Source organism: Cuculus canorus, chromosome 2, assembly GCF_017976375.1.
Source record: "Cuculus canorus isolate bCucCan1 chromosome 2, bCucCan1.pri, whole genome shotgun sequence".
NCBI classification, from domain to species: domain Eukaryota; kingdom Metazoa; phylum Chordata; class Aves; order Cuculiformes; family Cuculidae; genus Cuculus; species Cuculus canorus.
Genome location: NC_071402.1, coordinates 44,753,033 through 44,768,556, shown reverse-complemented (window position 1 = coordinate 44,768,556; position 15,524 = coordinate 44,753,033). Strand labels below are relative to the sequence as shown.

General features: G+C 37.5%; 1 protein-coding gene across 2 annotated transcripts in view; it reads right to left on the bottom strand.

Annotated features, from left to right (window-relative positions):
• Positions 1-15,524, bottom strand: part of PRKDC (protein kinase, DNA-activated, catalytic subunit) — an 87,413-nt gene that overhangs the window by 17,999 nt on the left and 53,890 nt on the right. The window contains exons 60-71 of one of the 2 annotated variants that reach the window (XM_054057281.1): positions 15,180-15,292; positions 13,087-13,218; positions 11,365-11,544; positions 7,865-8,073; positions 7,262-7,400; positions 6,497-6,685; positions 5,748-5,972; positions 5,018-5,126; positions 4,242-4,353; positions 2,540-2,729; positions 1,245-1,419; positions 967-1,157 (exon numbers count right to left, since the gene is read on the bottom strand). In XM_054057281.1, the coding sequence (XP_053913256.1) occupies positions 967-1,157; positions 1,245-1,419; positions 2,540-2,729; positions 4,242-4,353; positions 5,018-5,126; positions 5,748-5,972; positions 6,497-6,685; positions 7,262-7,400; positions 7,865-8,073; positions 11,365-11,544; positions 13,087-13,218; positions 15,180-15,292 (1,964 nt within the window). The remainder of the gene's footprint in view (positions 1-966; positions 1,158-1,244; positions 1,420-2,539; positions 2,730-4,241; positions 4,354-5,017; positions 5,127-5,747; positions 5,973-6,496; positions 6,686-7,261; positions 7,401-7,864; positions 8,074-11,364; positions 11,545-13,086; positions 13,219-15,179; positions 15,293-15,524) is intronic. The other variant, XM_054057282.1, reaches the window with a different exon arrangement.

The window sequence follows — 15,524 nt, the reverse complement described above, 5'->3', positions numbered from 1 at the left end:
CTAACACAGATGAGTCAAAAAAAAAAAACCTTCTAGATTTCCTTTTTTTATGCAATATTCTAGATTTCCTTAAGAAGAATGCTCTTAATAATTAGCTAACAAATGAAGCTTAAGCTTTTGCTCAAGTTTCTACACACCTGAAATTTTTAAAATCTTTATTTTTTTTGCAAGAATCTCTTCTTTATTTGCTTTTCTTTAATAACCATAAAAAATACAAATTAAGAACTTTTTTTTCTGTTTTATACTGATATGGTCTTCCTGGTGGCATTTAAAGTTAACAGAAATAAGTAACCAGTGGTAATTCAAATTCCTGCTCAATCGATTTGACAGACAAGAAATCAGTGCAATAGCATCTGGGACAACTGACAACACACATGATGTGAGATGCAGCACAGTCTGTCACGGTCTTGTTCAAATACGCATCTCCTCCTGAAAGGCAAAAATGACCTCCACTTCCCTACATCACTAAAACTGTCTAAATAAAATAAGTGCATCAGTATCATCACTATGAGTATTATAAAGATCTCTTTATAAAATAGGATCGTCTGTCAGCATGAAGCAGCTCAGAAATGCCCAGCTGAAATAAAGGCATTCTTTGAGAATCACACTTCCGAGCCTTGTCTTGCCAATGTATATGCAGGTGCTAGGACTATGTCTTTCCCCTCCACATAAATGCAGGATCATAGAAACACAAGAACACTCTCCCAATTAAAAAGGCTACAGTGGTGCAGCAATCCAGGAGAGCAAAAACCAGACAAAAAAGCAACCACAGTGGTTTGAGGTTTGTTTTCTTTTTTTTTTATTTTCTTTTTTTACTTCCCCCAGCTACTGTTCCTGAAAAAACATCGCTGCTAAGGGCAGATGAGTTCCACATTCTCTGTATCTACCCATATCTATCATTACACTACCTACTGAAGTAGCGATTACAACACTGAAATGCCTAAAAGCTTTCCCCCTCTCATTTACCTTTTCAGGACTCTCAAGACTTTCTCCTGACAGTGCTGATATCTTCCCAGCTTTTTCTTCCTCAATTTGCTCAAGGCATCTTGGATCCTGACTAAGAGCATTGGCCATGATGTGGTACGTAGTACCCACAAGAAGATTCTGGTTTCGGAAGGCTGTTATGTTCTTGTTAAGATAGTTGGATTTGGTATCTTCTGTTGGAATTCAAGACCAAGGTTGGTAATTTGACAACAAAGCAGCTTTGTATAATAAACAAAGTGAGGCAAAGAGAAGGCTGTTACCAAGCAGGGAGATGGTTTTTAACACTGAGAGCATGCGTTCAGGACAACTCTGGTTCCGGCTCCAACTATGTGTAAAGCGGCAATAGGCGTAATTCCACCTCACCAGCCAGTCTTCCTTTGTTTTGGCTTCTTTGCGTAGGTCTTTCAGAAGCTTCTTGGCAACCGAGAAGCTGTTCTATATTCGGATTAAGACAGAATTTTCAGATAACATATCTGAAGAGGAAACAGAACCTTTCTGCAACAAAATTAATAGACGAGGGGATCTAGGTAACACAAGTAAAGCTATAAGAACATGAAGAGAGGTCAACTGCTTGTTTGGTCTCACATTCAAAAATAGATTTATGCTGATGGGAGAAAATTCAAAAGAAAGAAGAACAGAGGTTTGACAAACTGAGAAAATAAAAATAATTCTATCTGCATAACTAAACAGGCTTTAACTGTTCTGAAGTACAAACATACATAGGGAATGTAACTTGATTTATAATGCCATGAAGCAAATCACTTATGTTTGTGTTTTGATGAAAAGTTTCATATAAGTAACATTAAAGGAAATCTTATTTTTCATTTACTCCTTTAGGAGTGTATGGTCTACAGAGCATTAATGTTATATTTGGTTATTACAGTGCTTAAAATAAACTGTCACTGACTGCAGATTTCTGCAGCATCTTAGTAGATGAAGGAGAGTTTGACTTAAATATTATTCATCTTATCTCAAGCTTGAAACACTAAAGGCCTGTTATCAAAGATTCCTAGACTTCAGTCATTTTAATAGTCAGATCCAACCCCAAATTTCTAAGTCATTTAGCTCTAAATCTTTATAGAAGGATTCGCCTAACAGCATTAATGAAAATTGTAAAAAAAAGTGTTGTAAAATGTTTCATCTTTGCCGACTGAAGTAAATTATATTGATTCAATCTGAATTTGAATTGTTTTCTTGTACAAAAGAGATTATTTGTAAATGAGAAAGTATGTTTGGTTGCGAGAATCCTCTGTTAAAGGTTGAAGCATTTCAGATACTTTATCTGCCTGTTAGAGTGTCAGAAACCATCTGTAGATCAAAGGGGCCTTCAGGCACATTTCCAGTAACAACAAATTATCACCAAGTTTTTAATTAACATCCATTTGTTTTCTTTCTCTGTGGAACTGACTTCCTTGAGCTTTCAAAATGTTCCAGACAACAAGGTCAAAGACAGACAAGACAAAGAAAAGTACCCAAGACCACCTACAAGGCTTTTTCAACTGTAGTTTCTATATATTTTCTCACACAACTGGAAACTATCAAACAGTACAGTTACCTGTTTCCTGGCACTTTCTATCATCTTCATTTTCATGTTAAATTTGCAGCTTTTAATCATTGAGTACATGTCTTCATCCTGTTGATCCACTTCCATTTGGTCACCAGCACCATATTCTTCATCCACCTCCATACTATCATTGGCTTGATCACAGAGAAGTTTCTCCTGCAGTTTGTCAAGAAAGAAACACCTGCACAATGACAACAGGAGTACAAATGACTCTGGTACACACGCAAGGGAATGAATATTCAAAAGTGTTGATCTGTCTGATCAACAAAGTAAACAAAGCTAATAAAAAAAGGCAAGTTAGAGCAATCACCTTTAGCAAGTGTTAAGCATAGTTCTTGGAGTCACAGCCTGGGACAGGTTGACCCTAAGATTTTTCTACAATTTTGAATCAACAAAATTACTAGAAAGCATCCATTATAAAGCAGGATTTTTTTGTTAGTTTGTTCCTTTAAAATAGCAGCTACAATCTCGAAGTTCATCAAGGCATAACTTGCATTCCCACTTGACAGAAGTGGAAACAATCGGGAGTCTTGTTCATATCGTGTAAGTGCCAAGGTGTACTTCATGTCAACCATATACTACACCAACACATGTAAGCACTGTGTTCCAGAAAAGACCAGCAACTATAACATTTGGAAGGGAATTGCCACTAATCAATGCTAAATCCTTTTAATTCTACAAGTAGTCCTATCTAATTTAATAGCACCTCTCATTATGCAGACTGCTATTCAATGCAGGGGAAAGCATTGTAGTCTGGAGTAGGGCTTGGCAGTGAATAAATGTACATCCTTTGTCACTAATTTAAGATGAGATTCTTAAAAGCACATAAAAACGTTCAAGACACCGACAAGCCTCAAGTCATAAACATAAGGCATATCATATATTCTGCCTAATATGTAATTGCAATAAGCTCTTCTGTAGTTATGCTTCCTTAACACCTAGAGATAATAAAATCAATTACAGAACACAGTGGCTGTTAGCTGAGCCACTGAAGAAATTCTCCCCCAGTTAAGGAGAAAGAATCTAAATTTGCATGGGAAGAATGGACTGGGATGAATACAGATACCATAGGGAGGACAAAAAAAATTCAAATTGAAAAAAAAGCATTCCAGCTTCTTTGGAGCTAATCCAAAGGAGTCTCCAGAGAGACTTTGTTCTTTCTAGCAACACTCACGTAAAACTCTCTAATTACAGCACTCGTCATTAACTTTCCTATAAACACATGAAGTACTGATAGTGACAGGGCTGGGCTTATTTTGCACACTCCCTAACTTTGGAACTGCCTACAATGTAGGTAAGTATTCTTATTTATAATGGCCTGGCCTTTTGTGTGGTGTTTTATTGAACTAAATGCAGTTGATCTACTCAATTACAAGTGGATGTTTTTAAAAGCTGCTGAAGTGGGCTACCTCGTACAATGCACGTAGTCATTGATGCAAGAAAATGCCTAAACTAACAGTTATGTTTCTGTATCAAGATGTGGTTTATTCTCTGTCCATTTCTCAACTTCCTTTTGCTTCTCACTACAAGTTAGTCACACAACCCTCAGTTATAATCCTAAAGCTATTACAACAGTCATACACTGGATCAACAACACCTCCTCCCAAAATAAAAACAAGCAGTATTAGAAAAAGCACCTCTCAGAACTCATCAGGCAGACGAAGGAAAAGCTAACCCAAGAATGTAATTTTACCGATTTGTGATGATATCATCCCAGATGTTCATAGGATCCATTTTAGCATCTGGATATCTGCTTGTCCAAATTCTGAGAAGTCTCATAAGGGAAGCCTGTGAGGCTAAGTTACCTAGAAATCAATTAAAAATACTTCAAATGCATCTAAATCCAACCAAAGTCAAAAAGGCCTAAACCAAACGTAGTGTAACATTCAAACCACAAAACTAATAGAACAACACACTTGTATTTCTGGGCTTGCATTAAATACACTATTTGGTGATCATATTACTTTTGCTTATTGCTGAAGCACAAAAGATTAAATAAGGACCAGGGTCAACTGTCACTGGGCATCACCACATAAAGGAATATGCTATAATATAGTGGAACTCTTTAATAAATTTAATATGTAATTCGGTTTATGAGTATAAATTTGTATTTCATGCCTGCCTCAGTAGCTACAAATTACATATACATCCATCTTTTATCTCTGCTAACAACTATTTTTTTACCAAAAGTGACCCCAACAAAAATCTTGGTTCAAAACTATTACTTACACTAAAAGAGATACTTAACTCTTATCACAACAGCCAGGCTAACAAAACTTTGCAATACAACACAGAATCTTCAAGCCTATCTTAAACAAGTACAACAGTTTTTACTGTAATTCCAGACCTATGATTCCTCAAACAGGAGTTCAGTCCTTTAAGTGTGGAAATAGAAATTCAAAGTTAAGGAAACCATGATTACTTAACACAATGAAAGGAAAATCACTTAAGGAAAAAATAAATCTTTACTTCTTTTGGTTATAAAATTGATGAAATCTTGTATTTCTGTCAAAGCTTGTACAGACTGCAGTTTGGTCATTCGACTTCGATATAACAAAGTATCGATGCTGGAATAGCTCTGAAGAGAAAAGGAAAGAATGGAAGATTTCATACACAGAGTTTACAACATGATTCTATCCAGCGCACTACAAACTATTTGATGCTGCTAGGCATTATGCTCTAAACCCCAACCTTTTACAAGTAATTTAATAACCTGTAATCTGAGAGAAAATCTGTTTTGGACAACTCTAGAGGCATATTCTAACTGCAGTTCCTATCCTAGGTTTTAGGACAGTCCTACAGTCTAATTAAAACTTAGTAATGGATGGAACTTGTAACCTCCTGATGTAATACTCTCTTTTCAAGCTTTTTCTGGGGACAGGAGGCTTCTGAAAAGATGAATGAAATAAAATTGCTATGAATCGCCACAGACAACTACTCTGAAAAATTTCTAGCAGATGAAATTAGCAAAATAAAACAAATTAAAATGGGAGGACTCATTGTACTGGCTGGCTCGAGTCTTATCACTTCAAGCAGTGAATTCAAAGGAAGTTCTGTCATCTTACTGGAAAGCACTTAGATTTCATTGTATTTGGGCAAGTGTTTCTCTTAAAAGTATAATCTAGCAGCAATAACAGCAACAACAGCTTCACAGGAGTTCATATAGAAAAATCATATCAGAAATAGCAGAGTTTGTTACCTGCATGAAGATCTGCATGCCATTGCTAATGTAATATTGAGCTCTGTCAAAATCATCTTGCAGGATGTAAAGGAGACTAAGCTCTTGACTGTAATACATTTCTATAATGGCTTTCTTCTGTTCTGCCTTCATTGCCTCATCAATAAAAGTGAGCAAACTTTGGTCGTTTTCCCCGCCAAGCAGTAACTTCAACTTACTGCGTATTATATAAGGCAGATATGTCTCCTACAAGATGAAAATACAGTCTTTATTTCCAGGAATGGTATATTAGATGATCATTTTTTTGTCATCAGTGGCGCATCAATTAAACGTAAAACTATTTTCAGTGGTTTTCTTAAACGTTTTCCCTTTGGGCAAATTCCTATTTGCTAACAAATCACAGTAGCCTTTTCTGATAGGGTCAAAAAGTTGTTAGTAAATTCTATGAGTTTCAAACCCAGTGGTCTGGTAACTCTTAAAACATGAAATAAATAGAAGCGATAAAAAAGCAACAAAACCATGGCAAGATGACGATTATGATGATAAAGCCAGTCTTACATGATCAGCCATAGACTCAAGGTAAAAATTAAACATTGTAAATACAGCAGAAGTAACTGTTTCAAATATTTTATATATCAGATTCCCTGCTAATTTCCATAATAAAAAACAACCCAGATAATGTAACTGATTTCCAGCCAAAATCACAGTAGTGCAGGACATCCCTGCAGAGGTAAAAACAGTGCAGTATGAACAAAGTGATTTCTAAAAACCTGAAAAAATGGATCATTCCATGTTTTGCTTAGGTCTGGAGGTTTTCCACTGTCGATATTAACAGTAGCACAATATTCCAGAGACTTCCACTCCGTGAGATGGTCATAGCATTCCAGAGATGCAAGTTCCCAGAAGTCCTTCTCTGCTTCTGTTGGCTCTCCATCTTGCCAGTCCTCTTTAGAGAGTGCCTAGGAAACGAATTTGAGGGGGAAGAAGATTCTTAGCTGGAATCTGACACTATTTTCAGTTCCAGGTCACCAGGAACTTAATAATTCATTGTCTCATAGAAATACCTATCCATTTACCAGAACATGAAAGCAATTAAATGCAGAAAATTCAAGCTTGTCCATATTTATACATAAATTCACTTCAGATTGTAATCTTTAGTAAACCTGCATTTTTAAAGAGTGAAGACTTGAAAAGAAAGTTAATAAGATCCTTCTTCATTTTTGCTCACTAGAACTCAAATTTTCTTTGTCATAAACACACGCAATTTGCTCTCTTGTCAGTGTGCCCATAGTGTTTTATTTGTCTGCTCAGGTGATCGCATATGTGAAGCTTTCTAACAAATAGCAAGCAGTATCACATTTACTGCTCTGTTGTGACTCCTAATCTGCTTCCATGACTACAGACTGAACCATCAATCAAACAAAACACAACGACATTTAAAATGATATGCTGCTTGTCAAAATGTTTAATTTTGGCTTATTAGTTTTAAGGCATGAGAGATTTATTTAAAAAAAAAAAATTTGCTGTCATTTTACCTCATCATAATATTTAGCTGCTTCAGCATAATCATTCCTTGCTTCTGCCAACAATGCTTTCTGTGTCATTTCCTTAGTCCCAATCTTACCACTGAAAATGCCACGAAGGACATCATAATCCCCAAGAGATCGGTAGAGCCTAGTAAAATTGAAAAGGAAAATCTTTTAATTACTTAAATAGAGGTATATAAACTCAAACATAAGCCTACCATTATTATTATCATCACCATTATCATCATTCAGTAAGCAGTAATACTAATGGCTTGTAATAGTAACGAATTTTATAGATATTTCTTATATAAGATCATAAATATATATTTAACTAGATTAAATTCATCTTGTAGGGTAATACTTGAGCCATGGAAACCCCCGCTGTTGAAAATCTATGAACGTGTTTTTCAGCAGTCTGATAGCATCATCATGGCACACGGTTGTTAAGTTTAACTTCTCTAACTGAAAGACAGTAATTAACTGACAAGAAATTAGCAGCATATCTAACTCAAAAAAGGAAAGACTAAAAAAAGAAATCCCATAAGCGATAAAGGTGGAGTTGTTCACAATGCAGAGCTAAATAGGAGCAAATTGTATCAAACAAGATTTTACTTAGCAAGTTCAATCCATCTGATCACATCTGAGGGAAGTTCTGTCCTCCCGCGCATCCGCTTGGATGGGGGCTCCTCCGCAGGGGACAGAGCCATCAGGGCACGCTCCAGAAGAAGGATGCCCACTGGCTGCTGTAAACTTGCAAGGCAGCTTGTGCTCACATTAGCTGAATCCAGTTCTAGTAGTTCTCTGTGCTGGTAACTCACTTCCTATAAAATGAAACAAAATAAGAGGTTTTGACTTGGTCAAAACTATACCGATAGTTACTTTCTACAGATCACTTATTTGATATCCCTGTTCTTATAGTGTTGGTTTTGGAAATAAGCTGTTGAATCTCCGCAAGTTCCCAGCTCTGGAAAGACTAATTCTTTTCCTTCTGTGCTGTTGCTCTTTAGACTGAGAACAGTAGAGAATAATTATTCTACTCTGTTTCTCTCCAGCGCAGAGGACAACTCTCGTCCAAAAAAAACACACAGGAAGTGGGGCAGACGTAGATGGACACATTCACAGCCTCAGCCTTTCCTCCTTTTTGTTGACAGCGTGGTGTCCACTATATATCAGCTGCATTTCACTTAACCTGTTGAGCAGTGTACTCCTGCCATAAGCCAAAGGCATAATTAATCATGATGCATTCTCCAAGCTGGAGGCTTTCTATCCACACACATACCCAGTTTTAGCATACCACAGCTTCCTGTTAGATCCATTTAGTACTGTACTCATCTAGCCATGCCTGCTTTAAAGACATGACAATACTTCTAGCAGATCCTTATCCTATTTAACATCAGCCCAACTACAGAATAATCTCTTTTTCAGGGATAAACGTTCTTGTTTACCTAAAGGTTTCTTTAAATACTTGAGTACAGGTAAATATATCGAGAAAGTAGCAGAAAAGTTTGTTAAAGCCAGGTGTTTGGAAAAAAAAAATCTACAACATAGAAAAGTGACAATATCACTTTCATTACAAGAAATAGCACTGAGTTTTTGAATGAAAATTAACCTTTGATTCTTGCAACACAGTAGGCTCAATTGAAACAAAATCACTATTTGGAAACTGTAACAGCAAACTGTGAGAACAACCAACCTACAATTATCTCATCAATGGCAACCAGCAAAACACTTGCAGAACAGGTATTCTGCAGGAGCAAACTCATTATACAGTTTGTATAGCTGAGACTCTCACACCAATAAATTTGTACTCAATAAAAGAGAAGCACAGTAGCTTCTTATAGCTTCGTGAGTTATAGACCAGGTGGGTTCCAATGAGGGGTTAACACATACTTCCATCCACTATTCAGGCAATTTCAACCAACAGTTTCCATCAAAGTTGCACGTGTGCCCCAGATACTCTTTCATACAGACACACATTCTTTGACTGTTGACTTTTAGGAGTTGTGTCAGGAGCACAGCGCCATCTGCACAACCTAAAAACTAAAGAATAGCGGTGTTGAGGTAACACCAAAAGCCCTTTCTTAGTGATGCCTAGGAAAGAAGTCCAAGAACCATGCAAATATGTACAGCACATCCAGAGAACGAATACCCTCCCGTCTCACAATTTACAGACATTGTCCCACATCAAAGGAAATGCCCTTCTATTTAGCGCCTTGTAGTGACTATTTGCTTACTTATCCTCTGAAAGTAAAGCAAATGTTCCTCGCTCCGTATGCAATGCAGTTGTGTCTTTACTTGCACCACATGTTCAAAGATTAGGATGAATCACATCCAAGCCGGCCTGACAGCTAAAACATTTCTAAGGCAATTACACATTCTTCAGTGGCCAGTTATCTCTATGGAATCTACGTAAACTTCTGTCACGAGGTTAACTTATTTCTTAGTATTTCAGATTGTTTTTTATCCTTCCTGAAAGCCAGTTCCAGAGCCTCACAGCCTATTTTAAGATGATGTCTGTAGACAAAACCAGCTCTTTTTATCACCAAGTTACTCTCTTGATGAGACTTGAACCTATAGAAGACTATAAGGTCAAATAACCAGAAGGAATTAGCAGAGAAGTAGGAAGCTTTTCTGAAAAAAGCCTGTATTTATTACATTGTTGGTATACAGGAAACAGAAGCTGTATTTCCAAGTGGCCAAACCACCAGGACAGCCTTCGCAAGCCAAATGACAGCTTCAGCACTGTGTGCTCTCGCTCTCCCTCTCTCAGCTCTCTTTCCTGATGAATATGAACTCAGTTCCCTGTTGGGAAAACACTTTCTCTCACTGTTGTGCAGGATGCTCAAATACACAGGTTGAGGCTTGCCTTTGTGTTGCTGTTCTTCTGTTATTGAATAGAGTTCACAATGAAATGCCCTTATTGCTCTTACAAAGTCCATATTTTTGACTAATTTTAACTTCCCTATTTTTGAGCCTTCATCTGACATCTATTCAGAAAAAGGTAGCCTAATACAACAGTGTTTAACAGACAGCATAATTCAACACAAATGATAATATCAAGAAACCAACAAATGCAATGTCAAGAGGGAATATTAACAGATAGCTATTGTAAGAAACTGGCTCGAAAAATACCAAGACAGCCCAGAAAAATCCCCAGAGCATTTGACCTTTTATGCAGCTGCACAGAAAAAAAGTAAACAAGAAATCACATTTTTTCAGATGTGCAAGTACAAGGACAAAGAAGCAAAGTTTGTCACTGTTTAAAAACCTATTCCAAACTACATGTTTCTTCTGTATTATGAATGCCATTTACCATCACAGAGTATTTAAATTTCCGTAACAGAAAGAAAAAAACATTATCTGCCACTCAAAGAAAGACTATTTTGAGTGCTACAAATCAGATGCAACATTAAGATCAACACAGTTGACAAGAAACACTAAATACAGTGACAATGAATATGTAATAGGTGCTTTGACAAGTTTTCTTTTTTATCTGCCTGAAAATTGGAGTAAAAGATGAAGTTTGCAATCTATTCTACGTCAGTATATTCTCACAGCAGAAAGGCTTCTGTTTCCTTTCCAGTAAAGTGGCCGTGGTGCACCCACTCCACCCTTAGGTGGAAGGTAGTCATTCCTTCATTACTAAAAGGCAACTACTTGGGGGGATGGGATGGACTAATTTGAAAAAATAAATGAGTTGCTAACAACAAACAGTCTGACAGCTACTGATATCATCAAGATATCAAAGCATTCCTCAGCAAACATCTCCCAGAAACAGGAAGATAAGCACAGGACACCGGTGTAGCCCTTTCAGTTGTTCTTGTGCCTTTCATTTAAAACCGAGCCCTTGTTACCTGATGCAATTAAAACTTTAAAAGGTGACTTAAACTCTACAGATCAGCAATTGTAGAAACCTTGACAAATCAGTTCAGAGGCATGAATTACCTCGTTCACCTTAATAAAAGTCACTTGAAACTTCCAACTCGTTAACAATTCTCTTTCCAACTCTGTCTAAATTTCAGTAACAGCATTTGATCTTCGCTACCACTGGGTTTATAACACATTCAAAGACATTCTATTCCGTTACATTCATGCCATGTAGTGGGATTTACCTGGATGCACGCAATGAATGGTGGAAAGTAAGACAGGCTCATACTCAGGAAATTATTGAAGTTGTTCAGCAGCTTCTGGACGATGGCTTTTTTCTCTGAAGGAGTTTTAGATTTTTCTACCTCATGAAAAATTCCACCAAACAAACTGCTGAAAAGCTGCTTGGCAAATGTTGGATCTTTCTGTAAATTACAGCATAAGAGATAAAGACATTGAATTCTGCTGTGACACAATAAACTAACACAAAACTAAGAGCTACAGCCCATCCTGCACTTAATCCATGTGTAGACACTTTGGGAGTGGAATAATTAGCCTGGCATGCTTCACACTTATGCTGGGAATTATCGAATTTACCATTCACATGCCATCCTAATTCTTCTACATAAAATCCAAGACAAACGTAGGTTTCAGGCCACAGTACTGGTGGAGAGGATGGAATTTACAATTTTCACACATTCAGAGTTCCCACTACAGGAACCAAACAAAACCATCTTATGGACACCACTGCCAGTGGAGAAGGTTTCAGGAAAAAATAGAAGACATCAATGTGTGAGGAGACCCAGACCTAACACTGAGGGTACCAACACAGAGAGACAGACTGTCTGTACAGACAGACAGTTTCCTTTGAGATTTAAAGGTATTTTTTTCAACCCAGAAACATGTTTCTATGTGTAACAATCTTAAGCATCCCGATCTATCATGGGACTGGAGTTTGGTCTTCATCTGATGCTATTCAGATAACTCACTGCTGTGCTGCTTCCTTCTTCTACACAGAGATAAGGAACTATCAAAAATAATTAAATACAAAGGTAATCAGGAACAGTGTGACTTCCCAAATGCTGTAAAACATGATTGGTTCAACCTACAGTTTCTACTGCTCTCGGATAGAAAAAGGAATATTGAATTAGCTTTACTGAGTTGTCCGAGTCCAGTCTTTAGACACAGTAACTTAATTTGTATTTTTACAACTCCATTCTAGCCACACAAAAGAACAAAAATGGCTGTTTTGTTACTGTACAAGCAAGATACCCTTTGCAATAACATCTGTAAAGAATCATAGAGTCATAGTATAGTTTGGGTTGGAAGGGACCTTAAAGATCTAGTTCCAAACCCCCTGCCACCATCTGTTTCTCAAGCAGAGGAACCCAGAGGCAATGGACAACAGCTGATGTCTCAAGTCCTCAGTGTTCAACTCAGCTGGCTCAGGTGAGTAAAGCTACAGGACATAGTCTATCATCAGTGCACCAGTCCAGATGTCCTGAAAGGAGATTGTGGACAGGAGGGAGCTGGCCTCTTCTCCCAAATGACAGGGGACAGGACAAGGGGGAATGGCCTCAAGCTGTGCCAGGGGAGGTTGAGGCTGGACATCAGGAAAATATTTTTCACAGAAAGGGTCATTGGGCACTGGAACAGGATGCCCAGGGAGGTGGTCGAGTCACATTCCCTGGAGGTGTTTAAGGGATGGGTGGACGAGGTGCTGAGGGGCATGGTTTAGGGAGTATTAGGAATAGTTGGACTTGATGACCCAGTGGGTCCCTTCCAACCTAGTGATTCTATGATTCTATGTAGGAAAAACACTTCCTCAAAAACAGGCTCTCTAAATGTGTGTCACACTGGTTGACTACAAAACAACAAATTAATTTTGAAAGCAGTGGCCTAACTACAGATAGTTTACTCTACAAGAATAGGAAACTTCACAATTGACCTTTGAAAAGCAGACAGACCTGAGCAAGGCCCTGCAGAGGGGCAATGAGACTGCAGTATTCAATCTGGATGTCGGGAAGATCTCCTACTCGGTAACTTCTGTACAAAGTAACCTGGGCATCACGCTTCATCTTCACCTCAGATTTCATCTCCTGAAATGCATTGCTCATGTTAAAGAAATAATAGTCATATTAAAGAGCTGTATCTAGAAGACAAAATAAGCAAGAGCATTTCTGAAGTGTTTAATAAGCATGGCAAATGTTTAGAAACACTTTCTAAGAAGCTAAGCCCCAAATTATCTTAGTAAATTAGATAGTCCAAAATCTTGTTCAGAGACTTATTTCAGCTCTTAAATTCTAATATTAATGTCTTGCAGTTCCTGCTTCCATATAGGTAATATTTAAGTCACTTTTAAAAAGAATGATGCTGTCTGACAGTTAGTGAATTATTATGGCTTAATAAGTTACTGCTTGCCAGGTGAGCCACAGTAGTCCCTTATATGCTAGTTTTCAGTCTGGCCCAGGTGTGAAGTAAAATGACGTTGCTAAAGCTAGTGTGTTTTATTTCACACAGTGATGGGAAGGGGAAGTAAGAAGGACCAATCTAGTAGAACTGATTCCCAGTAAAACTTAAATCAAATTGTGATAAAACTGCTGCAGACTGCAGTTGTTAAATAGCTGTCCTGCCTTTTGCTGAGGCTTAAAAGAATACATTTAAATCGAACAAGAGCTACTACCAGTTATAGACAAAACCTATCTCTTCCTCTGCCTTTCTTCCTTTTCTCAGCACTGATACACTATAAGGAAATCAGCAGTAAGTTTAGAGCCTGGGATTTTATTTTGAACTCCTGCCATTACCAACAAAACCAGCAAACAATGGATAGATATATACACTGGGAGAATGGAAGAGGGAAACCGAATAAAGCCTGCATGTTTTTTTCTCTCTGTAAATGCTTTGTAATTTTGCTGTTTGAACACATTTTTCTTCTGCGCAACTTCAAAAGGATGACTTTCAAAAAACTTTCAAAAGAAATATGCTGAGAAAAATTATGACTTTGCTAAAGCTACTGCCAAATATTGTCTTGCTTAGGATCTACTTTTTCCTGTTTTGCTGCATCAGGTATGCAAGCTGCCGAGTTCCACGTGTGATACCTGCAAAAATCTCTTGAAAAGTTTAAGGGGTCCTGATAGCATTCATAGTTTCCTCTATTTTTTTATTGTGGAATGTCACAGGCGTTTTTGTTGGTTGTATTTTGTAGTGTCACACTGAAAGCATTTACAGGTTCTCTCTTGCAAGGTGGGAGGAAATGGTAGCTAGCTTTAGCTTGCAAGTAAATATAAATTGGCCAAAATAGGTGTTTGTGTGGTTCTTCCAGACAGAAGTTCTGTTTACACAGTTGTCTGCAGCTGCAGAGAATTATAAGAGTGTCTCAAACTGGTAGCTCTCAATCCTGAGTTCCTTTGCTCTTTTGTCTAACTGCTATCATTTTTGGTTGATAATTATGTTATTTTTAGTGAAATGAACCTCAGTAAAACTGAACAGAGCTTAAAAATATACACACTTATTGTAAATACATGACACAACCAGGAAACCCACATAGTGCTAAGCTACTCAGAAAGTGATTACTACTGACATTCCTAGAGATTAAAAGTATGTAGCAGTTCTGGTTAGTTCATCACCTGTATCGCATTTTTGAGTTCACCTTCAGACACGATAATGCTGTCCAACTAGTTCTGCCTTCAGATACTGGATAATGTTCTCCAACTATTCCTGCAGTGTACTGTAGCTTCAAGCCTCCTAACTTCTGGATGACAACTGTAATGAGCTTTCCATTGCTGTTAGGGACTCCATCACATAGAATCATTTCATCCCCACTAAATAGTAGACCGCAAGTGCTATCACTCACCTCTTTTCTCACTCATGCTAAGTAACATCATTTAGCTTTAAGCACGTAAATAGCACGGTTTCCAACAAAACCTTCCAAAGCTCTTAAAAGTAGCTAGCAACCAGTATCTTACCAACCCCTTCTTCACGAAGTTACTTCTAGAGATGAATTACAAGTCTGCAAATGGGATCAAAACTTAAGGTTTTAAACTTATTTGGATTAACAAACCTTTTCTCTTTTCTGTTCAGCCACACCTTTTCTAGCATAAATCAGACTGACTTTCTCTTGGTCCTTCAAGAAACGCCTCCGCAGTCTTAGAATTTCTGCTCGTTCTTCTACGCCTAGGGAACACAATCATGTTCACAGTTTTTCCTTTCTCAAGCAAACTTCAGATTTAAGGCAAGAGAATCATATAATAACAAACAATCTTATTTACTGGCTTAGCAGCCAGTCTCCTTAATTTCATATCCAACAACTCAATGCAAGGCCTTTCAACAAGATAGCAAATTAAAACAAATTAAGTTGTTCTTAGGAGAAGAAGCAATGAGCATTCATATAAAAAACATCAAGCAC